Here is a 25,807-nt window from a genome sequence, read left to right as displayed (position 1 = left end):
CAACCTCTCTGGGTAACCTGTTCCAGTGCTTTCCTACCGTCCTTGTGAGAGCGTTTTTCCTTATATCTAACCTAAACTTCCCTTCCTGAAACTTGAGACCATTGCTCATTGTTCTGTCATCTACCACCACTGGGAACAGTCTAGTTCCATCCTCTTTGGAACCACCCTTCAGGTAGTTAAAGGCTGCTATTAAATCCCTTCTCAATCTTCTCTTCTCCATATTAAACAAGCCCCATTCCCTCAGCCTATCCTCAGAAGTCATGTGCCCTAGCTCCCTAATCATTTTTGCTGCTCTCCACTGGACTCTCTCCAATTTGTCCACATCCTTTCCGTAGTGAGGGGCCCAAAACTGGACACAGTACTCCAGATGTGGCCTCCCCAGACTGCTGAATAGAGGGGATGAATCATTTACTTTGAAATGCTGGCAATGCTCCTACTAATGCACCCCAGTATGCTGCTAGCCTTCTTCACAACTAGAGCACACTGTTGGCTCATATTCAGCTTATTGTCCACTGTAACCCCCAGGTCTTTTTTGGCAGAGCTGCTGCTTAGGCAGACAGTCCCCAGCCAGCCATCTCTCCAGGTACAAACAAGGAAGAATTCTCAGATCATTTGAATATGTGTATACAGCCATAGTCTTAAATTCACAGCTTCACAAATTATCATCAAAAATCATAGGTTGTTGATCATTTGGGTACAGTACTGTTAGCATGGAAGGAAGTCGTAAATTTAACATACATTTTTTTTAAAAAGTTAAAAAAATAAATTGGTTTGAGGGGGGAAATGTTAATCTTTGTAATGGTAATTTCCTCCCAAAATTATAACTTTATTTCAGAGAGTTCATAGCAACCTTCATATTGTTTTGACATCAAGTCCTGCAGGGCATAATTTCCGTCAGCATTGCCGGACATATCCTGCCATTATTAATTGTTGTACAGTTGATTGGTATGAGAACTGGCCTGAAGAAGCTCTCCTGCATGTTGCAAAAAAATACTTAAGTCAAAAGAATATTTTTGATGAAAATGAGGTAATGTCCATAAAATTTATTTTTCTTCTTTAACCATATGTAACAAGACCAGTCTCAGAGGGTGTTTATGGGGCCCCCTGGCAGCTGTATTGATCCTGTCTCTTCCATTCTGGTCTTTCTCTGGGTACCAGCCTGTCCTCACTTGCCACACCTTTGTTGTTACTGTTAACTCTGGGAGGATGCCTCCAGAGAAACAAAATATGGCCATGGGTGCCCTGCTCCACTTTGCTCAGCCCACCAGGCCCCCTCACCCTCTGCCCAGTGGGCTTCTGGCAGTCCGTTCTCAAAAATCTTGGGCCTCTGGGCTCTGTCATCTCTCACTTCATTCACTGGGGTCTCCTTCTCCCTTAAACAAAGTCTCAACAGCACCCCATCTTAGGACACCCTTTGTGGCCTGCAACCATACCCATGCCTCACAGGTTAAACAGCTATGCAGATCAACAAGAAACAATTTCACTTAGCTTCAGTGTGAGCTCTGCTCCGTGAAGAGCAGTAGAGACTTAAATGATAATGCAAGTGTGGGCCTGTTTCTTGCATTGGTTACATGTGTACATATGAGTACAGTTGGCTCCCCAGAAGTTAACAGGGCTGTGCTGGTATAAAACCTATACAAATGAGAAAAAGATCAGGTTTATAGGATGTAAGTTGGTAATAGCATTGGTAAAATATCATCTCATCCTTAAATGAGCCATAAGAGTGATTAGGAAAATGTCGCTATTCTTACTGTACAGTAGATTTTTAGCCAGTGCTTAATTATCTAATACACTGGTTCACATTTTATCTTCAGATATATTGGTTTAATCCTACTGATTTCATTTTTACCAAGTGAGGACAGGATTATACCTTCTGTACTGTTTAACGTTCCTGTCAGTAACACAGGATTTTGTTTGAAAAAATAGAGAAAAAAATAATTTATATTAAGTGGAAATTACTAAAAAAATACAATCATTTTCTATTAATTATAAATTCATAGCAAACATTTTAAATACTTTCTATTAATTTTCCCATAACACCATTCAGTGTATTCCATCTGAATTTAAGAAAGTTGTATGAAACAGGAGCTAAACAAAAATATGTACTATACTTCAGAAATATAAATATTTTTATTTACTTTTTCTCTTTTTTAATCATTGCATTTTCCAGACCTTAACAAACAGGGTTACCGACATGTGTGTTGAAGTCCACAAAAATATATCAACAATAGTTGAGAAATATTTGAAGGAAACTAAGAGGCATTACTATGTCACTCCCAGTAGCTATTTGCAGTTCATAAACACCTTTTCCAGAATATTACAGATCACAAAAAAGAAAATTCTGATTAACAGGTGAGAAATTATTAGCATTTCCCCACTGTGTACTTTTATAATGTAAAGTTGCATTGAAGTATCCCTTTCAGATCAGCAAAATGTCAAAATCAAGCAAAATAGACCATGTTGTTAAAGATACACTCCTAACTTGTGCCTATGGAATGTGAAATGAACCTGGGCTACTATTTCAAACAAGTTAAATGAAAGACTTCACTTGAGAAGTGCAGATTGGTATTTCATTTTACTTTTTTTTATGTTTTAGGGATTGTTTTCAAAATGGTCTAACCAAGCTTCTGGAAGCAACATCATTAGTTGCAGAAATGCAGGAAGAGTTGTTTGCTCTTGGCCCTCAAATAGAGCAAAAATCAAAGGTACATCTGAATTTATACTTGTTTTCTCCCATGGACTTTCAAAATCTTTAGTCATTCCCACTGCACCTCACCTCAGAATTCAAAACCTAAATCATACATGTTCTATCACCTCATTTTTTGAGCCTGTCCGTAAATTAGGAAATTATCGTGTACTTCCTTGTCCTATGCTTTCATAGTTGACAGAAATTTAGATGAACTGAAGACAAGGTATACTCTTGATTGGTTGACAAGAAACAGAAAAATAATTCTGGAATCTGTAGAATCTTAGATTAGTCATTTAGTCAATTTACTAAGTGTACTTAAGATTCTATGGCCAAAATATTTTGCTAAGGAAAAGGTTTTTTTCTCTCCTGTTAGGAAACAGAAGAACTTGTGGAAAAACTTCGTAGAGACTCAGTAGTAGTGGAACAGGTTCGAATGCTTGTCAAACAGGATGAAGAAATCATGGCTGAAGAGACAAAAGTTGTGGAACAATATGCTAAGGTAGAGAACCTGTTTGATGACTTTCAGATTTTAATTTAAATGGGTCCATTCTTATGAGGCACAAAGAACTCTCAAGTCTCATTGACTTCAGTGGAAATTGAGATTATTGAGAACCTTGCAAAATCTAGTTCTTTTTAAAGCAAGGATAAATGGTTGCAAAAATATATACCAATGTTCATATGCCCCCAGCATATGAATGAATTACATTAGGATTGTTTACAAGTTAAAAATTAGAATTAGGAAAAAAGCACAAAAGGTCTTGTTTCTTTTACTCATGATTCTGATTAGAAAACATTTGTGCCTGAATGGCACCTTATTATTTCAAACAATGTCTTTCTGTGTGGCTTTCTGACAAAACAAGAGTTTTCCTTCTGATAGTTATTGTGCACTAGAAGTGATTTCTGTACAGTACATACTGCCAAAAGAGAGTGCCAATTTTAACCTTTTAATGTTTTTTTAATGTTTACAATATAGCAAGCTACAGAGGAGCTACATTCTGTAATGCCAACTTTAGAAAAGGCTCTTACTGCTTTAGATGCACTGGACAAAGCCCACATTGCAGAACTCAGGTAGGTCTGTTTTATTTTAAAGCCTTGTCACTTTATTTTAAAGCTTTGTTCCAAGCAATAGTAATCCAGCATTCTAGAATAATAATGCTGGCAGATTTCACAAGTACATCTACCTAGCTGAGCTCCTGCCTTAGAACAGTTGCATAAATAAAGGTAGAGGAGGGGACCTATAATTTACACAAATTGCAGGGATATGTTTCACAAACTGGCAGTACTACTTCTGCTGGAGCTGCAAGATCTATACTGGAAGAGGTGGAACTAAGTTTTACTGGGTAAGAAATTATCCCAGGGTCAAATTTCAATTTGTTCTCAGTGAACAAGCAGCAAAATGCTGGAGAGGTGTGGAACTAAAGATTAGCCCAATAGGAAACAACCACAGTTTGTGATCTGTATGAAATATTAAACTCGACAACAGTTCTTGTTAACCTCTCAAATGCTTCTCTCTCTTACAGAGTGTATACTCACCCTCCTCCTCTTGTACTAACTGTTATGAATGCAGTCTGTATTCTTCTGCAGAAGAAACCTACTTGGGCAACAGCAAAACACCTTCTTGCAGATCCAGGGTTCCTCAAAACATTGGTTACTTTGGATAAAGATAATCTACCAGAAAAGGTGAAGCAAAGCAGTAATGTTTAACATTTTGTCTTAACTCCTTCTGTGAGAACACTTTAAATGGTGTTGATTTGACTTAGTTAAGGATACATTTTGCATCAGAACTTGGACCTAGATGTCCTATGCCCTGTGCTACAACCCACTTGCACCACTCTGAGAAGACAAAAAAGCTACAGAGCAGGCAGAAATTACTCCTGCAGAATCCCAGTGTCATGAATAAAGTTCCAGAGTAGAAGACAGTCCAGGGAAGGCCAGGAGAATGAGGAAACAGAGACTACAAACTGATGTTGCATTTGTCCCAGGTGTAAGTATTTGTCCAATTTTATCTCTGGACAAAGTTCAATTGTTCAGGTGTCCATACCCTTCGTCCCAAGATAAATCTTTAAAAAGTTCATGGTATAAGAAGTACTGACAGTTTATCCCAGGACATTGCTAAGTGTGTCTGAACAGTTATCCCAGGATTGCAACATCGAGTCAATGGCAGAAAAGTAGGAATGCATTCAGCTACCCACTAAACCCTGATTAGAGGGGTGATATGTGTACATGCCAATCCCAAGGGCATTTCTGGTTAACAACATACAGGCACATCTTGTCCAGAGACAAATACAGCATCTGTTCCTGGCCAGAAAGATGTAAGTATACTACGTATTAGAATATCAGTCCATAAAGGACTGTTACAAGCTGTTACAGTTTAGAACAGCCCTAGGACTGCCCTAAGAGGAGATGAAGGTTGAGGTCTGATTTAAAAATGTGAAAGGTTGACTTAAAGTCATTTTGTCTGCTCCCACTCTTCCAGTTCTCTGCTTATTACAGACGTAGAGGAATAGAGAATCTGTCCTATTGTGTTAATATATAGATTTGGATATGAATAATGCCCTTAGCAAAAAAAAAGGAGAACATTAAGATCTATGAAAGCTTTGCAGTTCGCAGGTACACATGGCAGCAGGAAGCAAAACCCACAACATAACTTAAAAAGAAGACAGATTACTTAGTGCTGCCTGCTTCCTAAGCCTGTACAAGAAACATAAGTCCCTAGCGGACTTACCATCTGCACCCCTTTGGCTAATGCACAGAACTTCAAATACTAAATACAGCTGTGAGGGAAGATGTCAGAAAAACTCAGAAACCATCTTCTCCTAATCCAAAAGAGAGCATCTTAAACTGGACATACTTACTTTACTAAACTAAGAGATATAAACCAGGAAATAAACTTTGTTACTATTCAGAAGTCCCAAAACTTCTACCACAGGGATGAAAAAAATTGGAACCAATATCACAAGAGCCATCTTACAGACAGCATACTAACACTAAATGGGAGAATCAAGATAGTGCCACCCAGAACAACATCATTAATCTATCACAGTGCCTCCCCCCCCTTCTGAAATATCTGCTTTCTCCAAAGGCCTGAAGTTCTGCTCTGTTAAACAATCTGCTAATATATAGTGAATTGGGAGAATTCTTCCATTGACTTCACCTAAAAGAATACTTACACCAGGACAAAATCACATCTGAACCACCACCACCGCAACAGACCAAATCAACAAAAAAAAAAAATTGGACTGGACACTTCCCAGTGGACAAAACCACACATTGGACCACTACAATGACAATCTTAGGAAGAAGATCAAAGATGAAATTCTGAACAAATACCAGCACAACCTACACAGGGCCATTTTTCAGTTCTCTCCAAACCATTGTGAACAGTCTTTATTGGTGACAAGAACAGGAGAATCCAAAGAGCTGCCCTCCCCCTATGCAAATTGGTATGTCCTCAGAAGACGTAAGAAGCTTCAAAGAACTCATGAGAAGAGTGACAAGCCCATTAAAGATTAACCCAGAATATGTATCCAAACAGTCATATTCCCTGGTTTACATACTGCACTCAGTGGACCCAACAAGGATAGGTTATTAACAAAGCTGTAATGGACTCAGCCAAAGCAATTTGGCTAATCCCTGCATCCTGTCATCTCATTGCTCAGCAACCAGACACAAAATAGTGTGCCATTTAGAAATACCTATCTTTACTCTCATCCTCCCTGGTTGTCACAATTGTGAAAGAAGGCCAGGTTGACAGAGAATGGGCAGACCCAAGAGGCTGAACCAGTTTGACAAGAGAACCTAGTCATCAGCTAGCCTAGTTTTAAATAGCCACCTCCCAGACTTATAGCTCACTATAAATTGTGGGTCTATGAAAAGCTAACAGACTTGACAGACTCTGTTACTCAGAACAGAAGACCTGATATCCTTAATTTCAGAAGGGCAACTAGCAACCAAGACACACCTACAGGCTGCTTTTGACACCCGACATCTCTGTTGTGTCCATAGCATTGGCAGTAGTCATGTACCTGTCGTTATGGCTGCATTGATCAATTTTCTGCAAGAACATACAAACTATACTAGACCTATCATTTGGGGACATGAAGCGCTTTCATCCCAGAACTGACAAGACCCTTCATACACTAAAAAATTCAAGGCCCGAAGTGTGGCTAGCTATTTCAGCACCCTACCACATGGAGCTGAAAGGGAATACCTCCCTCCCCCCACCCACACCATTGCTTGTGTCCAGTTGGGTTTGTTTTTTTTAAGCCTTCCTCAGGGGCATTGAGTGTTGGCTGCAGCCAAGGCTGGGGATTATACCTGGGTTGTGCCAGTGGTCCTGCTGGGACTTAAAGTGCACCTCATAGATTCCCTGGGGCATATGAAAATTCAAAATTATTGATAATCTTAAAATTGTTTTCTTGTTAGGTATTTCTGCAGTTGAAAAGCTACATAAAATCACCTGATTTTAGTCCATCAAAACTTGGATTTGTGTCCATTGCCTGTTGCTCTATGTGTCAATGGATTTTAGCTTTAGACAACTACCATGAAGTTCAAAAGGTATCTAATTTTATAATTTTTTCTGTATTTCTAAAGACCTATTTAATATTTCAGACAAAATATAAGTTCTTATAAGAATATAGTTGGTAAAAGATGATGTTCTAAACTTACAAAATGAATCTTGATTTAAAAAGAGATTTCAACCAAAACTGAATGAATATATGTCTGAGTTAGTAGGGATCATCATACAAAACTGGAACACACTTCTTACAGTAATTAGTTTCTAGATAAATGAATAATCATAGTAAAACTTACAGACCAAATTCTGTTCTCAATTATGGGCATCTAATCCAACTGAAGTCAGTAGCTTCATAACAGAAACAGTAAAAATTAGTTTGTAGAACTCAGTCTGAGTATATATTCCTCAGCTCAATTTCTCAAACCTCAGCTAAATTTCATAGAGGATATGAAATGAAAACCAGAAATACTAAGGATAGGTTTTGTCCTGAATTGTTCTGATTTCCTTGTTACGTGAGGTCATAGAGACTAGGCATGGCTGAAAAGCCAAATAAAATGTTTACTAGGCTATAGGCCTGTGCGAAGAGGCTAGTATTCACTTTGGATTTGGCTGATTCGGGAGGCAGTGATTTGATTCGATGATTCGAATCACTGTCCCGAATCAATTCAGCCAAATCTGATTTAGAGATTCAGCTCCTGTCAAATCTCCTAATCACACAGGCCCACCCCCCTCTCCCAGCCTCGGCAATGGCTGCCCTGCCCATCCCAGCTCCCAGCACCTTGGGAAAAAAAAGCCCACACTCACTGGGTGCTGTCCGCAGGGTGGCAATCCCCACTGTCCCACACTGCCCTACATTGTGTGGGGGGCTCTACATGATCCCCCCAACCCCCATCCACTACCCCAGCCTTCCCCATGGCCACCCTGCCCACCCCAGCTCTGGCTCTTTAAGAAAAAATAAAACCCAAAACCCTGGACTCATTGGTTCCTGCCTGGCAGGGGATGATCCCCCACTGCCCTGTGCTGCATGGGGGGCTCTGTATGAGCCCTCCAAAGCCCTGAGGCTGCTGCAGGACCTGATGAGTCTGGGGGGGGGTTGTGTTTTTTTTTTCTTAAAGGGCCAAAGCTGTGGCAGGCAGGGCAGCCATGGGAAGCCTGGGGGAGCAGGAGAATGTTTCAGGGCTCATGACAGAGCCCTCTATGTGGTGTGGGGCAGTGGAGGGCAGTGGGGGATCATCCCCTGCCCAGCAGCACCTTCCCCCACGGTCCCCCTCCCCGCTCCTCCAGCCCGTCCTCCCCCACCTCCTACTTACCAGCTGCGAGTCCAGCTCCAGTTCCCTGCTGCAGCGGTCAGGGACTGCCCAAATCGGTGAATCTCTCAAGATCTTTTTGAAATTGATTCGGAGAGCTTTTAATCAATTTGGACATTTAATTGGTCCCCTGATTCAATTTGGATTTGGAGATTTGGCCACCGAATCAGGCCAAATCTCTTCCGAATCAAATCAGCACCAGAAGCTTTGCACAGCCCTACCAGGCTAGTACTTACTATTGCTCATCATATATAAAACTTTCTACATCTATGACTTTCCTTGGTGTCCTTCCTAAAATCTTTTCAGGCTTGTATTGATCATAGGATTCTAAGAAAGTAGTGCTGGAAGGGACCCCACAAGGTTATCTAGTCTAGGCCCCTGCTCAAGGCAGGATCATCCCTGATTAGGCCATCCCAGCTAATTTTCCATCCAACCTTGAAATCTTCCATGGATGGAGATTCCACAACTTTTCTAGGCAGCTTGTTTCAATGCTTAACCACCCTCTTAATCAGAAAGTTCCTCCTAATCTCCCCTCTCTCTCACACAAATCTCCCATCCAATCTTCAAAGTCTGCAATCTGTCAGTGTTCAACAGGGGACAGAAAGAGGTGTGAGAAATGACTGGTTTGCAACAAATGCGACCTGTGAGTAACCTCAGTTTTCTACAGACAGCATGAAAAAGCAGGGAGAGGGAGATTGAGAAGCTCAGTATCATCAACAGATGTATGCAGTCTACACTCCCTCCCCCACCTCCTTGCCTCAGAGTGCTAGCCGGGGGCCAGGGTCTGGCAAAACTCCCCCCCCCCCCACCCCTGCTTTGAGTGGCAAGCAGGGGAAAAGCCTGGCAAGGACTGTTTCCCCCTCCCCCTCCAGGCACACCGTGGCTGGGGACTGTGCAGGCCAGGGTAGGGATTTAAACCACTCCCTAATCCTAGCATCCTGGCAGGCCCTAGCCACACACCTCTCAATTTAGCACTGTGGAAGGGAAGGGAGGGCTCACTCTAGCACTCCTCCCCCCCCGCCCCCCGACTTCTAGCCTGAGCCACTGCAGGCATGTGTCTGCATTTCCTGATTCGAAAGTGAATGTCTATCCACTTGCAAATCAGTTTAATCTCTTCAGGTTAGACTAACCTGTAAAGATTGAATCAATTCAGGTTTGGGCTTTTTGAATGTCTGTCCCTAGCCCATAGGTTCAGAATTCTTGCTTAGTCCCACACAGGGTTGAACAGTGTGGTCAGAAGAGCTAGTGCAGCTCTTAGCCCAAGGTTTCCCTTGCCTCACCACTGCAGGAGCACTGCTCTCTGTGGCTCCTTACCACTTCAAGGGAGTGCTGTTCCTTGTCACTGCCCACTGCTGCTGGAGAGGGCTGCTCCTCTTTGGGTCGTAAAGACAACCCAGCTCTTTTAGATGCAGATTCAGCTCTTTCAGGATCTAGCTAATACAGACTTCTACCTGACCTGGTAGCACCCTGAGTTCAGCTCTTTAGGACCCAGTGGGTAACAGACTGAGACTGGACCCACTAAAGAGATTTATACCTCACCATTCCTTTCTGGTTGGATGGTGAAATGCAATATTATTCCCCTAGGGTTTATTTTTTTGTTTTTTATTTCATGTTTTGGGACAAATCAGCCAAATCAGTTCCGAATTCTATGAACTGAACAGGGTTCAGTCATTCAAGTCTGTGTGGCATTACCACCAGCCTTCCAGACTTTTCAGACTTTTCAGATTTTTTTTATAATATATTTTGTGGTCCAGGTCAAATTAGTCAAATCAGTTCCAAATCATATTGATTAAGCAGAACTCAATCGTTCCAAAAATTATATTAATTGAACAGACAGAACTCAATCATTCGAAACACCATGTATGGCACTGCAACCGGTGAATATCTTCCATCCCAGACCTATCACCTTGGGACTTCAGATACTCCCAAATCCATTGGCAGGTATAACCTACATGCAGGCCCAAGCCTGGAAGTCTGGCATTCAGATGCCCCCAGATGCTAAAGGCAAGCATCCTCCACCCCCGTCTCTTAAGTCTGGGATTTCAGATTCTTCCTACACTTGATCTTATCCCACAAGAGGCTGAGAAACAGCCCACGTTTTTCAGATGCTCCCAAATCTAGGCATCAAGACCTCCAGTCTAGAGCCTTTCCTCCTCCCCTTGTGATTCCTGAGCTTGTGGCGGGGACAGAATCACTTTACCTTAGAGTACCATAGAAGTCATAGTGAGAATTGATCCCTCAGCTTCATTATTCTACTTTCTCTTACAGTATCAACACCCTTAGGAACTTAATAGTTTTAGAAGGCAGGGCCAATGCACCCAAACCTAACTTCCCTGGACTCGTATATTCAAAAGGTTAAAAACAGTTAAAACATGTTATCACAGTGAAAACAAGCACAAAAGAGTTTTTCACTCCCTCACCCATGCATACCAATAAGGGATATGGAGATAAGAGACTCAGTCCCTCTGTAACAGGGATGGGCAAAGTCCAGCCTGTGGGCCGGAATCAGTTGGCCGTGGACTCCACTTCCCAGCCACCCCTGCCTGCATGGCAAAGAGCTGGGGCAGAGCCACGATCCCCTGCTTATGTGTCCTTGCCTGAAGTGTGCAGGCTACAGACTGTGGCTCTGCCCTGGCTCTGGAGCAAGATGGCCCCATTGCAAGTTCCCAGTGGCTCCAGAGCAACCCCCTGCACTTCTCTGCTGTGCCCACTGCCAGTGCAGCTGCAGCTGGTCTCCCCAGCCTGAGTTTTCCCACACAGGTGCAGCTGGGGTCGCCATGGAGACTGGCCCAAGCCAGGAAATGGGAAATGGAGTCTGGCTGCTGGCTGAATCGGCCATTTTGCCCACCCCTGCTCTATAGCAACCTTGCATAGCAATGGTAGTATGCAAATAAGCCCCACAGGGAGGTTGTCATACTGATACTATTACATATATTCACCTTAAAGTGCTTTTAACTAGTCTGTATTTTGTGATTTTGTTACTGAGAATATCATGGGAGCCTGTCCAAAGCTTTGCTAAAGTCAAGGTATATCACATCCATTGCTCTCCCCCCATCCACAGAGCCTGTCACCTTAACATAGAAGGAAATCAGGTTGGTCAAGTATGACTTTCTCTTGGTGAACCCATGTTGGCTGTTCTTGATTCCCTTGTTCTCTTCTAGGTGCTTAATAATAGATTTTTTGATGACCTGCTCCATGAACTTTCCAGGTATCGAGTCAGGCTGATTTGGTCTGCAATTCCTTGGATCCTCCTTCTTCCCTTTCTTAAAGATGAGCAGGGAGATACCATGATCAACAGGCTTTCCCCAGGTGAGGCCTGTCCCTTGCACGCCAGGCAGGCTGACCACTGTGAGTTTCCCAAATGCAGGAAACTCAACTGCACAATTTTGTGGTAATGGGGGACCATGTTTGCACTTTTCCCCTTGGCTTGCTCCTTCGGCCTTTTGGCAAGGAGCAAGCATGACTAGGGGGCATCCAAACTCCAGTGCCTTTTGGCTTGAGGCCTGCACATAGGATACCTGCCATGGATTTGGGGAGTATCTGAAGTGCTGGACAGATGTGTCTGGGAGGGATGAGATTGCCCAGTGGTAAAGCCACACAAACTAGAATGATTTTGCTCAGCTCAGTTGATTTGGAATTTGGTCTTAAGACAAAACAAAAATCTTAAAGATGGGCACTATATTTTCCCTTTTCTAATCATGTGGGACCTCACCTGACATCCACGAGTCCTCAAAGGGGATATCTAATGATTCTGAAATTACCTCAGACAATTCCTTCAGTACCTTTGAATGCATCCCATCTAGCCCTGCTGACTTGAAACTATCTAGCTTCTCTAAGTAATCCATAATGAGAGTCTCAGCACTGAAATCTGAAACTTAAGAGCCAGGAATACCCATTTTATGTCCTTCTGAAGTTCTCACTGAATTGGGATTCAGACACATTTGGTAAAACCATGCTGTTTCTATACTGTGGATAAAGAGTCTAACTTTTCTCCTTTCCTTACTTAGGACCATCCTATGATCAATCTGACAATTCACAACAAGTAAATTCACTTTTAAAAATAGATTTCTTTAAAAATTGGAACATAGAAAATAGATACTAAATAGGTTTTATGGAAAGAAGAAATAGGAATTTAACATTGTATAATTATAAGGGCTAGATTCAGATCCTAAGTACCTGTAGGCAGGTAAATGAACTTATTTTCAGAGCAGTTATAACATATATCTATTCATTCCTATATGCAGAAGCTTTACTTCTGAAGAAGTATATGAGCAGTCTGCCAGAAGTGCCAGGTATTTGATGTGTTGCAACATCAGAAGTCTTTTTATTATTTTTTTTCATCTAAAGAAAAACAAAACAAGAACATGTCAAAGAGCAGACATGCAGAAATATATTCCTGAGCTACACAGTCTCAAAGTAACACTAGAATATTTCTCTTTGCAGTTATAGCTGCAGTAGATTGGTGTTGTGTGAGTTTTGTAGGCATTGGTGCATCAGATACAAAAATTCTACCTTCTGTCTCTGTGCTTGTGCACAATCTGAGAATTGAATTGGCTGTCAGAATCTTGTTTCCAATTCCTGGCTAAGAAATTATTAATTAGCATGAATTGACATGAATAAGAAATTATTAATTAGCAGATCGTGGTAATTTCATTTGCTACAGCTTTTTTGCTTTGGTTAAACTCAGTAAGTTTGAGGATGAGGTTATAACATTTTCATGTCAAAGAAACAAACATTACAAGGCACTACAGAACTACAGTATATTCTTTGGCATTCAATATATTAATGATAATCACACACAAAATACAATATATTCTCTGTATATTTACTTTTCTGTGCCATACATAGCTATACAAATAGATACAATGATGAAATGTAATAAAAATAAGTCTTGTCCCTTGGATTATGTGAGAATCCCCCATGCCCAGGCTGAATGCAGCTTTAGTCTTCATTTCGATTGCATAACATGGGAGGTGAAATGGTGGTCAACTCTGTAGGCCAGGGTTGGGGGGATGTACACTGTCTGCTTACACTAGGCCTATTCTAAATGTAATATTGCCTTTAAACGGGGCTTCAGGTCAGCCCAGAGGAACTTCTGACAACAGAGCCACCTACTTAGATGGTTTGGGAAGCACAAAGTCTGCCTATTCTCTAGGCCAGAAAAATGGCCTGTTCCAGAAAAATTCAAACTGTTACTGTGGAAACAATTTCAAAGGAGTATTATGTGGACCTCATGAATTCTTCCTCCCATTAATACTGGCTGTGTGCAAAGAAGTACTGTAAGTGAGTAAAGAGAGGTTGTCAATTATGTTTTTTGGACTTTTTTCATACTTTAATACTTCAGTAATATAAGAAGTCACTCTTTACCTTACCCTTTCATTCCTCAATTCATTTGCAGGAGATGAAATTTCACCAGGATTCTATTTGGTTTGTCGGTAGGGACTTGAGACAAGAAATCAAATGGAGCCAGGATGTGGAGCAGCATCCAGTGACAGAGTGAGATTAGAGTAGAGTGAGCAGAAATGGGAGGAAGAGCCAAATTATGCAGAGGTTTGGGTGGAGTACGGTGTAGGGGGCAGGTAGACGAAAAATGCATCCAAGTGTCTCAGTGGGAGGGAACTGCTGTTTGGTAGGAACAACCTGGAACCCAGTAGAAGGTCTGGTTGAGGAATTAAGCGAAATGTATGTTTATAGTAGATGATGAAAGTTTGGAAGCAAGGAAGGTGAGATGAGAGAAACGGGTACTAGAGAAAGAAAGCTGCACAAAGGATCTAGGTTTCCCATGAAAGAAAGGAGCCAAGGAGAAGGAGGAACTAAGAGGAAGAATTCAGTGTAGAAGAGCAAAAGTTGCACAAATAACTGTCACTAACAGAACACTTCAGCCGTCCTATCTGAGACCTTCATTTAAATGAAAGATGTCCAGGAATTAAATTATATTAATTAGGAAGAATCTGTATTAAAATTACACACTGATATTTCAACTGTAGCATCTTCTCAACCTGGCTCTCAATTCAGGATCTTGCTTTGCATTTGAAATCCTTTTTCATGAGTGTGTGAATTGCTTTGTCTTTATTTTCTACTGGAAAGTTGCACCTTAGATCTTCAAAAGGAAATACATTGGCCTTGGTTTGTGAGAGCCAGTGAATGAATGATTTCATGTTGCAGTCACATGCCCATGGATTATTGTGCAAGAAAACATCTTTAATAGCTGAAATAGAAAAATGGTGAATAGAACTCAGTAATTTACATATATCAAGTATAATTTGCTTTTTTATGGTTTGAAAACATATTTGAATTATTTGTCAAATAATCTGTTCTACCCCCCAAATTGTTCTTCTTCCTCTGACTTCATTATCTGAGTGTCTTTCTGATCTCAGTTTCCCCACCCTAAACAATTTCATCTCATCTAACCCCTTAGCCTCACAGTTCAGTCAGTCTCTCAGATACAAAAAAAGAAATATTGCTACCTTTGCTTTGTTTCACTAAGAATTGCTCTTTCTCCTCTCATCATCAAATTGATACTTTTTGACCTCATCTATGTCAATGCTACTCAGCTTTATAGCCCCCACTCTTACTGATCTGAGCCTTGTAATGCCTACAATCTAGCAATATTCCTTACTTCTCTTTTAAGCACACTTCTCTCTCTTTTTTCTTGTCTGTTGTCAATTCTTTGCATCTTTGTTACCATATACAAATATGCATCAAGTTCTTCTCCATCCAAGTTTTCAATAACTTGTTGCTGCCCAAGAGTTTAAAATAGCACTTCACCCTTAATCTTGAACCCTCACCTGAACTTGAAACTATAATCAATGCCTCATATTTGACACTGTATCTTCCTTTGTCATTTACATTGTTGCCATCTCTAGGTTCTTTGCATGTCAACCCTACTGCTCATTCAGCATCTCTTTCTGTGGGTACTTTCTCTTGTACCCACTATATATTTCCCAGTTTTTTTCAGCCCTCCATTCTTCTTCCTCTGCATCCTCAGTTTGGTAGTGGGTTTATCCTCTTACATGGCTTTATATGCCATTGCTTTGCAGCTTATTCTTAAATCTGCTGCTCCATTCTTGACCTTCTCTCCTTCCAAATCTATGTCATTGCCTCTCTCTCTTATTTCCTCCTCAAATGTCTTACAATCAATTCAACCTAACATGTCTAAAACTGAAGTCCTCCACACTCTCTTCCCCACCTAGAGTTTGATCCTTTTCATAGCCACATCTTTAAATTCATTCACTCACCTGTACCTTCAAGAGCCTTTTTCAAATCTCTTCCAAGTCCTTTTCTATCATGATGTCTATGATTCAGCAGTGTACACTGATAATGACTTTTGTGATTTCACAATGGGACCAGCAATTCTTGGTGTTTTTCCTAAATGACTCTCCTGAAGTGATTTAATTACCTGAGCATCTCAGTTTTAAATTAATAGATGTAAGTTTCTAGCTCTTATGGTAACAGAGAAGAAAGGTTCAAGAGAAAGAAAGAAAGAATATATTTGAAAATCTCATGACTTTTTAAAGACAATCTCATGAGTTGCTGGCATCCTGACTCGTGTGTTTTGACTGCTTCAGGTTGGCATTTTGTGTATGTATTTCTTCCTCCTTACACTAAAAAAGTAAATCATTAAGTTTACATGACGTATGCCAGTCATCATCATTGAGACCACATTGCATTCCTTTTATCTGCCATTCATTTATTTTGTATGCATTTTGATTTTAAAGCATTTAAAGCAGGGACTGAAGAAATTGACTGAATAAAATAGGGTTTTCCTCTGTCTGTATTACTTTTAGCATATTCTGGAAAATATTGTAAGATAATTATAGATTTTAGCATATAATTAAGCTTACAAAATCCTATATTGTGTTTTCCCTTGTGTTGTATTCTTATTAATGGAGGATCCACGGGGAAAAAAAAACTTGTAAAAGTAGCAAGATTTGCATTTTCAGTCATTTGCCAAGTATGATGTTTACAGAAGACAGTTGCAAAGAAAAGATATCAATGTCAAACATAGAATAGTGCATTTAAAACTTAAATAATATATTTTTACAGTATTGTTTCCTATATACTAGCAATGTCAAAGATATGGCCCACAGAGACTTATTATTTGGTCGGTGGGTCTCAGACTGGACCTTTATGCTGCATACTGTGCATGCTACCACCCTTGCATGCTGCATATGGTGCATGGTACTAGGTCCAGCATGTGTGTGGCACATGGGCCCAGTCTGTGGGCTCAATCCAGTACTCAGACCAGCCTCATGACACTCATCCAGCCCACAGACTGGCTCCACATGACTCAACTGGTCAGCAGAGTTTGATACCCCTGTTATACATTACAATGTCCCCAAACAATAGCAAGCTGTGAAAAACTTAATAACTGGACATAACATACCTCAACATGGTAGGATTCATCTGAATATGAGGGGAAAAATGGAGGCTGTTAAATAAAATATCAGTTCGTTTTCTCTAGTCCTGACTGAGGAGCCCATTGGCAGGTCAGGAAATCAGAGATTTCTAGTCCTGACTGAGGAGCCCATTGGCAGGGCAGGAAATCAGGGAATTTGTATCTTCCATCACAGCTCTAAAAATGTATTTTGCAGACCAAAAAAAAAAAAAAAAATTGGAACAGACTTAGGTTCAGGTGGGACCATGTGATGTAGTTCTTAATCCTGGCAGCTTTGATACCAAATGCTGTCACTTATGAAAAAAATGTTAGAATAGCCTTAATTCCTAAACCAAAATAATAATAAGAACAATGGAAAGAGGAATAATACTATGTTCTTACCTGGAAGATGGCTCAAAATGTTTCCATCAATATACTTAAGCTTGTTTCCACTTAGAGCAAGTTGCATTAGTCTTGGGGTATTTTTGAAAACGTCTCGGGGAAGCCTTTCAATATGATTATTTCTCATATACAATTGTTGTAGATTTGAGAGACCTTCAAATACAGCTGCATTTACTGTCTTCAGCAAGTTGCTGTCCAATATTATGACCTCCATTTTAATCAGAGGCTTGAAGACTCGCACAGGAAGGCTTTTTAGTTTATTTTGCTCAAGATTGAGGAGGTGCAATTGGCTAAGGCCAATGAAGGATCTTGTTGAAATCTTAGAAATTATATTAAAGGCCAAATTGAGTGTCTTTAGTGCACTTAATGTCTGAAACGCATTGGAGGGCAAAGCAGTAATTCTGTTTAAAGGCATATCTAAATCAGAGAGGTTCAGAAGGCCATGAAAAGTGTCAGGCTTAATTTCTACTAAATGATTTTGACCAAGCATAAGAAAACGCAAATCTGTCAATTTTTGGAATGCTTTGGGTGGAATTTTAGTGATCTGATTTCCATAAAGATTAATTAGTTTCAATTTTCTAACTCTGTGAAAGGCCTGAGGATGTATCAATTTTATGGAATTGTGTTCCAGGTTGATGCTTTCAATGTTCCGAACTGTAGACAGGAATTTATCTGGAAGTTCTTGTAATGTATTGGCCCCTTCGAAAGAAAATAAATCGTTACTTTAAGTTTAGGTGCTCTTCAGTATTAGTCTAAAGCTTATGCATTGGCATATAACTACATTGTATTAATCCTAATAGGGTTCATTTTACTCTCTACCTATAAAAACAGAGCATTCAGACTTTATTATGGATTAGAGTAACAAAATCCACCTCCGTTCTGAAAGTAGTGCACAGCTCTCCTGTGCAGACACCACAACCCAAGTTCTACTTCACCTTTAGTATCCTATTTCCATCTGAATGTTTAGACTTGTCCTTCTGAGAATGCTCAGAAGCAATCTGCTATAGCTACTTGTACTATCATGTGTTGGAGCTCTAAGTATAGGATGACTCAAACTTTCTCTGGCTGAGGGTGACCTAGAACCTGGATCTTTCAGCCTCTAGGCAAGTGCCCTGCTCATTAGCCTCCTCGATTAAACAGTTGTTTAGCCTGTTTCTCCTCCATTTAAATTTTTGGGGATTTACACAGACTTCTGCACTTCCCAGGTAAAATAGGATTTTAAGAAGAAAAAGTGGCTGTACTAGCTTCCTCCTGATCGTGCTCAGGGGGACAAGTCTAATTGCGTAAGTAGAAATAAAATCTAAAATCCTGTTACTGACACTTATGTATCTACTTCAGATAGCTAGGTAATATTTTGACACCTAAAGATGAAATAGGGTATGGGCCCAAATGTCCTGTGGCTGTTACTTTATGATCTGGTATAGCAGCTATACACTATCTGCACTGTATGGTAGGGCTCAACAGCTCTGTGCAGCAAAGAATTCTACATTCTGCTCTTAAGTCCACTCTGAAAGCTGCAGAGTCACCCTTTCGTGGCTGCTTTACTGCAGTGCTTTTAATTGCACACACTTACCCACAAGGCTGAGATTATGTGGAGGGTCTTCTGCAGGCCGTGTACATAAATAAACAGTTTGACTACATATGTTTTATTTTTCTCAAGAGTGAAGTATACCAGTAATTTATATAACAAGCCTGTTTACTGCATCTTAAACAATGTAATGATTCTGCACTAAAATCTTACCTTATTTCAGCATCTTTCTGCTTTCTTCTATTTATAGGAGTTTATTTTAGTCACTCAGAATGTGTCTTATTTTGCATTTTATATATTTATGTTAAATTTGTGTATTGAAGCATTTTTAAAAACGAGAGGTAAATGCATATATTGAAACACATTTATTTAACATATAAACACCGAAGTTTCCACAGAGGGCATACTTGCATCTTATTGTTTAGGCATCACATACATTTTCTCCCCTAATGATCAAATCTCTTTGCATAAAGATAAAACAAGTATTGTTTTTACCTTAAGGGTGGGAAAATTGCAATGCCGAAAGTTTAAATGGATTCTCTCAGGTCACATAAGTCTATGACACAGTGAGGACTAGAACCCACGTCTCCTGTCTTAGCTAGTGGATTAGGATGCACCTTCTGTCTCTAATTCTTATTAAAAACTTTCAGTAATGTTTTGAAAGCTTTTATTAACTTTAAACAGAGCTTTTGCAAAAAAAACCCCACGTGATCGATGGTTACCTATTCCAGGTAATTGTGGCTTTATAATATTTATACAGTCATTAACATGTTTTACTCATTTATTTTACCTTAACTGTCCTAAATATCACAAAACGTATCACAAATACTTACAAGAGGAAGCAGATGTTACTGTGCTTACCAAATCTTAGGACCCATGTATTCAGAGGCAACTTTTGTGGAACCTCCGTCAGTCCTTTCTGATAACAGTCCACCTCAGTATGGTAAAGATGTGGTCTCTGGGTACAGTTGCACTCTTCAGGGCATGCTTGTACCACATGTGATGCACAGAATATACCAAACAGATATGAGAGGAGTAAATGTAGTTCCATGTCTAGTATAATAGATGTTGACAACTTTCAAACACGTGACCTGATAATTAATATTTTACAGGTGATCCGAGGTGCAGCTAAAGAAACACATAAAATTGTTATTGATATAGGAAAAATGTGTATGTGAACTTTTAAAATGTAAATAACATTCTGGTTATACACTATAATTTTCTTAAAGGCAAAATAATACATTATGCAATAATATTTTAAGGTTCCTCAACTTAGTTATAATTTGATACTTCTAACTAAAACTGAGCTGCAATTGATTTAAGAAATGTTGTCATTTGAGGGCAGTCAACTGAAGTCATATATACACACACACACCATAAACTATATAGACACTGTAGGAAAAAGTATAAATACATAATTTTCTACTATAACAACAAATGAAAACATAGTATGCAATAAACTAGGTACTTCATAATATGTATTCATACATATATACTATATATACACACATCTACACGTATATCAAATTTAATTTGTTTTGGTAGTATTTGTCTTAAAATATTATGAGAAATGTTTGACATTCTTAGCGAAACAATTATGCTTACCTTAAAATATCTGAAATAGAAGTCAAACAGGTGTTTTGGTTAATCAGCAATTTCTAGTAAAGGTTCTTTATTACAGTAAAAATTGGCATTTTACAGACTGAAGGAGAATGTTAACCTGTGCAAGGGTTTTGCTCAAATGTACTGTTTGTGTTTGAGAGTCCCAGAGAGGCAGGAAAAACAAGCAAATACAGCCAGTAATAACACATATCAGAAGGAGACATTTACCTGTGAAAGAGCATATGCAACTACAGCACAAAGTTGCAATGAACATATTATAATTTATGCATAAATTAAACATTTGGGCAGTGGTTTGTTTGATCTGGCTGTCTTTGGCTGACTTTAGTATTGACTTTTCAGCCCTGTTAAACAGTATAACTATTACATGTTCTGCAACTTGAGCTAAATATGCCATTATATAACTGTACTGAAGAAACTGAAGTTTAGTTTTTGGAGTCTTTTTTCAATAATATGCACCTAGGTTAATAAACATGGCCCTGTGAAGTCAAGGGAGGTATTTGCTTATGTCTGCCAACTAAACAAAGAAGGTACAGTGAAGAAACAGGAAACATGTAATTTACACTTGTCTGGGTTTGTAGCAGGAAATAATGTGACTAGCAGATTTTTTTTTACTCAGACAAGTATATGTACAGTAACTAATACAGTATAACAGTTAGAATTTTACATTGATCATATTCTCCATATAGTATGAGTCTACATTCAATTTCAAGTAAATTTTGTTTAATACAGAATTTTAAAAGAATCCAAGCTCTCAACTCCTTACAAATGATTACAAAAGTAATTCATTAGACTTGATCTCTAATTGAAAGAAATACTCATGAGTTTCTACCACCTAATCAAACATCCTGACACAAAACTGTGGGGAGAAGTAGACATGCTGGAGGGCAGGGAACAACTACAAGCAGACGTGGACAGGTTGGACATATGGGCAAAAAACAACAGAATGCAATTCAAAAAGGAGAAATGCAAAGTGCTAAACCTAGGGAGGAAAAATGTCCAGCATACCTACTGCCTAGGAAATGACCTGCTTGGTGGCACAGAAGTGGAAAGGGATCTTGGAGTCCTAGTGGACTCCAAGATGAACATGAGTCGTCAGTGTGACAAAGCCATCAGAAAAGCTAATGGCACTTTATCGTGCATCAGCAGATGCATGATGAACAGATCCAAGGAGGTGATACTTCCCCTCTATCGGGCGCTGGTCAGACCACAGTTGGAATACTGCGTGCAGTTTTGGGCGCCGCACTTCAAGAGGGATGTGGATAACCTGGAGAGGGTCCAGAGAAGGGCCACTCGTATGGTTAAGGGCTTGCAGGCCAAGCCCTATGTGGAGAGACTGGGGCACCTGGACCTCTTCAGCCTCTGGAAGAGAAGGTTGAGAGGCGACCTTGTGGCTGCCTATAAGTTCATCATGGGGGCACAGAAGGGAATTGGTGAAGCTTTACTCACCAAGGCACCCCTGAGGGTTACAAGAAATAATGGCCATACTTTCCTGCCTATGCAGGGGGTCAGACTCGATGATCTATTGAGGTCCTTTCCAACCCTAGCATCTATGAATCTATGAATCCACCTGCTTCTGTAGCTCAGGGGATTTCTTAGAATAGATTATTGTTCTAAGTAACCAACTCAATAAACATATTAATATATAAAGTTAGGTTCCTACATCTATATTTAGCTATCTAAATAAGTTACCTGAATTTCAAATGTGGTGAGTACCCAACAATTCTCACTAATTTCAGGGAGAGGTATCCACTATTTTTGAAAACCAGACTACATATTTAGATTAACTATATCAGAATTTAGGACTATAATTTTGGACATTTCATTTTGAAAATCTACCAGTGGGAAAGTTGTATGTCAAGGAAGATTATGACTCCTCTTTCTGAATAACTTCCAAGATTATAAATATGTTTAACAAGTTGTTCATGTTCTCCTCATTCTGCATCCTATGGTACATATTTTTTATCTAGGTAGTGCATCCAAAACAAGTCCGTGTGACAGAAGCTCAGGAAGTACTGAGGCTAGCTCATCAAAAACTAGCAGAAAAACAAAGAAGTTTAGCCCTGGTGAGACATTTCTCATTATTCCATGCCAACTGTTATTATTTGAAGTATGTAAGTTTTTGCATGTCCTTTGGCTCTACATGAACATTTAAAAGTTATTTTTATTTCAAAGACATCAGAAGGGAAAACACTTATTTACTGGAGCATTGGAGCACAACCATAGGCCTTCTCTACACATTAAATCTATTGCACAATTACCTTGTTAAATTAAGACCGGCTGCATGTGCTAATTAACTATCATGGCTTAAGAAGTGTCCAACCAGTGTAGCAGAAACAGGACCCAGGGGTGACCGTGCTACCCCCTGGTGGCCAAATTACCACTACCTTATCCTGATTCTAGGTACCCTCCACTATGCCTTGATGTAATTATTAAATTGTGAAAGGGAAGCTGCCTTTTAGTCCTAGAACAAGTCATTGTCCTTCTTTTGCCAGTGGGTCCCCTCTCAGAACCCACTAGCCCAAACTGGTTCTGTCCATAGTTGGGCCATCCCAGCCCGCGTGTGCCTTGAGGCACCCATTGCCTTAGGGGCTTATTATGTGGCTCCAAACTGCCCCTTATACCACATCCATGCCTTGCAGGTGTTGTTTGTCCAATCAACCCCTTGTACGGGGTCTCAACCAACCTGGCCTCTGCCTCTTTTCTCTTGCTGAGCCAGTTAGCTCAGGATCCATTGCATCAGACCTGGTGTCTGGAATCCAGCCTTAGCCATGCCCTGTTGGGCTTGGGCTTACTCCTTCCCAGGCTTAGGGCCACTGGCTACAGTCTCTGCACCTCTCAGGTGTGCATTTGGCCCCTGGCCCATGTCTCTGCCTTTCTTAGGCACTGGACCTTCTGGCCCCAGGCTCTGCCCCTCTTTGGTCTTACTGCCTCTCAGGTACCTGACTATGCCTTAAGCCTTCCCCTAGCAGGGCTCTCCCCCAGCACTCCCCCAGCATGTGCCCTAGGTCACTAATGGCATTTCCAAGCCAAGAAGTGCAGGGCTCACACCGGTGCCCTGGGACCAGGGTCAGCAGGGGCCCAGGATGGGACAGCAGGAGTGTGGAGTGTGGCTGGCAAGAGCTCTATGGAGCCAAGCCAACTCCACCACTCTCCCTGTTGGCAGCCAGGCCACATGCATTCCTGGGGCTTGCAGGGACCGCACACTGCTGGGGCTCTCCATATGCCGCAGGCTGTGACCGCCATACCCACACGCCCATACCTCCACCCTCTCACACACCCCAGCCAGCCTCCCTCACCATGCATGCCACAACCCTCAGCCATCCTCCCTCCCACACACAGCCCCCCACAAACCGCCTACCTACCCACACATCCCCACACAAAGCCCACACACACACCCACAGGCCCCCACAAACCCTGTGCCCACCCACCCATACCCCTCCATACACCCCCCTCCCCACAATATACAAAAATAAAATTTCATTTTAAGCTATTATGCAGTCACCTCTATGTACACTAGGGCTGTGCGAAACTTTGGTCTCTGATTCGATTCAGTGGAGATTCGGTCCAATTCTGTGGCCAAACCCCCAAATCTGAATTTAAATCAAGAGACCCTGTAATCTCTCTGAATTGAATTGGAACCCTCTGAAATGATTTGGAGAGATTTGGAAAGATTTGGCGATTCAGACATTAACATAGCTTTAAATTATTTTTCTGCATACCTCAAGGTACCAGGCGGCTCATCGATGCTGTGATGCTGGGGCAGATGGAGGCTCCCCAGTGCACTTGGCAGCAGACCCGGAAGTGGACCAAAAGCACTTCTGGTCCACTTCTGGATCCACTGGCAAGCGTGCTGCCCCCACCCCCTGCTTGGCGACTGGTGCCTCCTGGGTCTGGGGGGGGCACCCGGGGTCCCCCTGCAACCGATCACCAAGCCAGGCGAGCACAGGGGGCGCCCCTGCATGCTCCCTGGGGGACCTGGAAGGGGTACTTCCAGTCCACTTCTGGTTTCACCACCAAGCACGCAGGGGCCCCCCCTACACTCCTGTGGGATACTCCATCCACTCCAGCATTGCAGCATTCACGAGCTGTGCCTGGCACCTTGAGGTATGTAGAAAAAACATTTAAAGCCATTTATGGTTGAATCGCTGATTCTCCGAATCAGCATTGAATCTTTGGATTTGGCCAAATTGAATAGGGGGCAGCAATCTGAATCAATTCATCAAATCACTGTCCCCGATTTTGGCCAAAGCCAACTTAAATATGGCCCGTTTAGTACAACCCTAATGTACACTACACAAAACGCATATAAATCAAGACAAAAATATTTTTTTAAATCAAATTAATGTATGTTGGTTGATTTTTTAAATATAATTTTTTTTTTCTGGTTCCAAGATGGCATCCCCTCTAGCCAAAAGGAATACTTCTGAGGGCAAGGGGAGGGACTTCCAGTGGCAAAGGTCAAGGGTTAGGGGACAGGACTTCTGGTTCCAAGATGGTGATCAGGGGTCGGGGCACCTGTCAAGGGGCAGGTCTACCCTTGAGGCCCTCAACAGCTCACCAGAACTTGTTAAGTGGCCCTCCAGCCAAAATAATTGCCTGGCCGTTGCTTATATGCTTAGAGCCCTGCCACCTTCTGGTCATGTCCCCTATCAGCTGACCTGCTGGCAAGGCTGCTTATTAACCCCAGCCTAGCCAAATGCCTTTGTACAATTCACAAAACCCCTTCCCTTAAAAGGGGCCATTCTGCTTTTCCATAACAGGATAAGGATTCCCTGTTTCATAAGCTATAAAGTTATTATGCTTGAAAATGCATAATAACTTTATAGCTGGTTTTATCCAGCTTTAATTTGCATGTGTAGGCAGTCTGCCACTGGGAGAATGCAGCTGCTGCAGTCTCCCAGACATTGTGATCTCCAGCCATAGGGCACTCCATTCACCCCCACAGCTGAAAGTTTGCAGCAGTGGCCCATGGCTGTAGGAGCTAAGAGGCCTGCAGCTGATGGGTCTCTCAGTCCTTGCTGCCCTTGGGGCACAGCCAAAACCAAGAGGCCAACAACTGATGGGGCACATGATCCCAGCAGCCTGTGGGACACAGCCAGAACTGAGTCCCATGCCTGACAGGGTTCTTGGTCCCAACTGTACCATACAGGCAGCCAGAACTGAAAGTCCTGCGCCTGACAGTGCCACTTCAGTCCCCTAACCCTGTCTGATCTGCTGCTCTCCCTTCTGCCCCCTGCCCTATCTTTCACTGTGCTGCCTGCCCACTCCCTTATGTGTCACATGTCCCACTTGTGGCATGCATGTTGAGGGCTGGCCACACCTGTTTTAGAGCAACACAGCATGGAAAAAAACTATTGTTAAAATG

The 25,807-nt window shown here is 41.3% G+C and overlaps 1 protein-coding gene and 1 non-coding gene across 2 annotated transcripts in view; both read left to right on the top strand.

Annotated features, from left to right (window-relative positions):
* Window positions 1-25,807, top strand: part of DNAH14 (dynein axonemal heavy chain 14) — a gene marked incomplete at its 5' end in the record, with an annotated part of 183,029 nt that overhangs the window by 98,883 nt on the left and 58,339 nt on the right. Inside the window, 8 exons of the mRNA XM_025216414.1 lie at window positions 836-1,027; window positions 2,171-2,352; window positions 2,597-2,705; window positions 3,063-3,188; window positions 3,663-3,757; window positions 4,210-4,369; window positions 7,115-7,246; window positions 22,410-22,505. Coding sequence (XP_025072199.1) covers window positions 836-1,027; window positions 2,171-2,352; window positions 2,597-2,705; window positions 3,063-3,188; window positions 3,663-3,757; window positions 4,210-4,369; window positions 7,115-7,246; window positions 22,410-22,505 — 1,092 coding nt within the window. The remainder of the gene's footprint in view (window positions 1-835; window positions 1,028-2,170; window positions 2,353-2,596; window positions 2,706-3,062; window positions 3,189-3,662; window positions 3,758-4,209; window positions 4,370-7,114; window positions 7,247-22,409; window positions 22,506-25,807) is intronic.
* LOC112552057 lies at window positions 11,780-11,935 on the top strand. The gene has a single exon (XR_003096397.1). It is a non-coding gene; the product is annotated as a U1 spliceosomal RNA (small nuclear RNA).

This window comes from Alligator sinensis, unplaced genomic scaffold (assembly GCF_000455745.1).
Source record: "Alligator sinensis unplaced genomic scaffold, ASM45574v1 scaffold138_1, whole genome shotgun sequence".
Taxonomy (NCBI): domain Eukaryota; kingdom Metazoa; phylum Chordata; order Crocodylia; family Alligatoridae; genus Alligator; species Alligator sinensis.
This window is presented reverse-complemented; position numbering and strand designations above follow the sequence as displayed.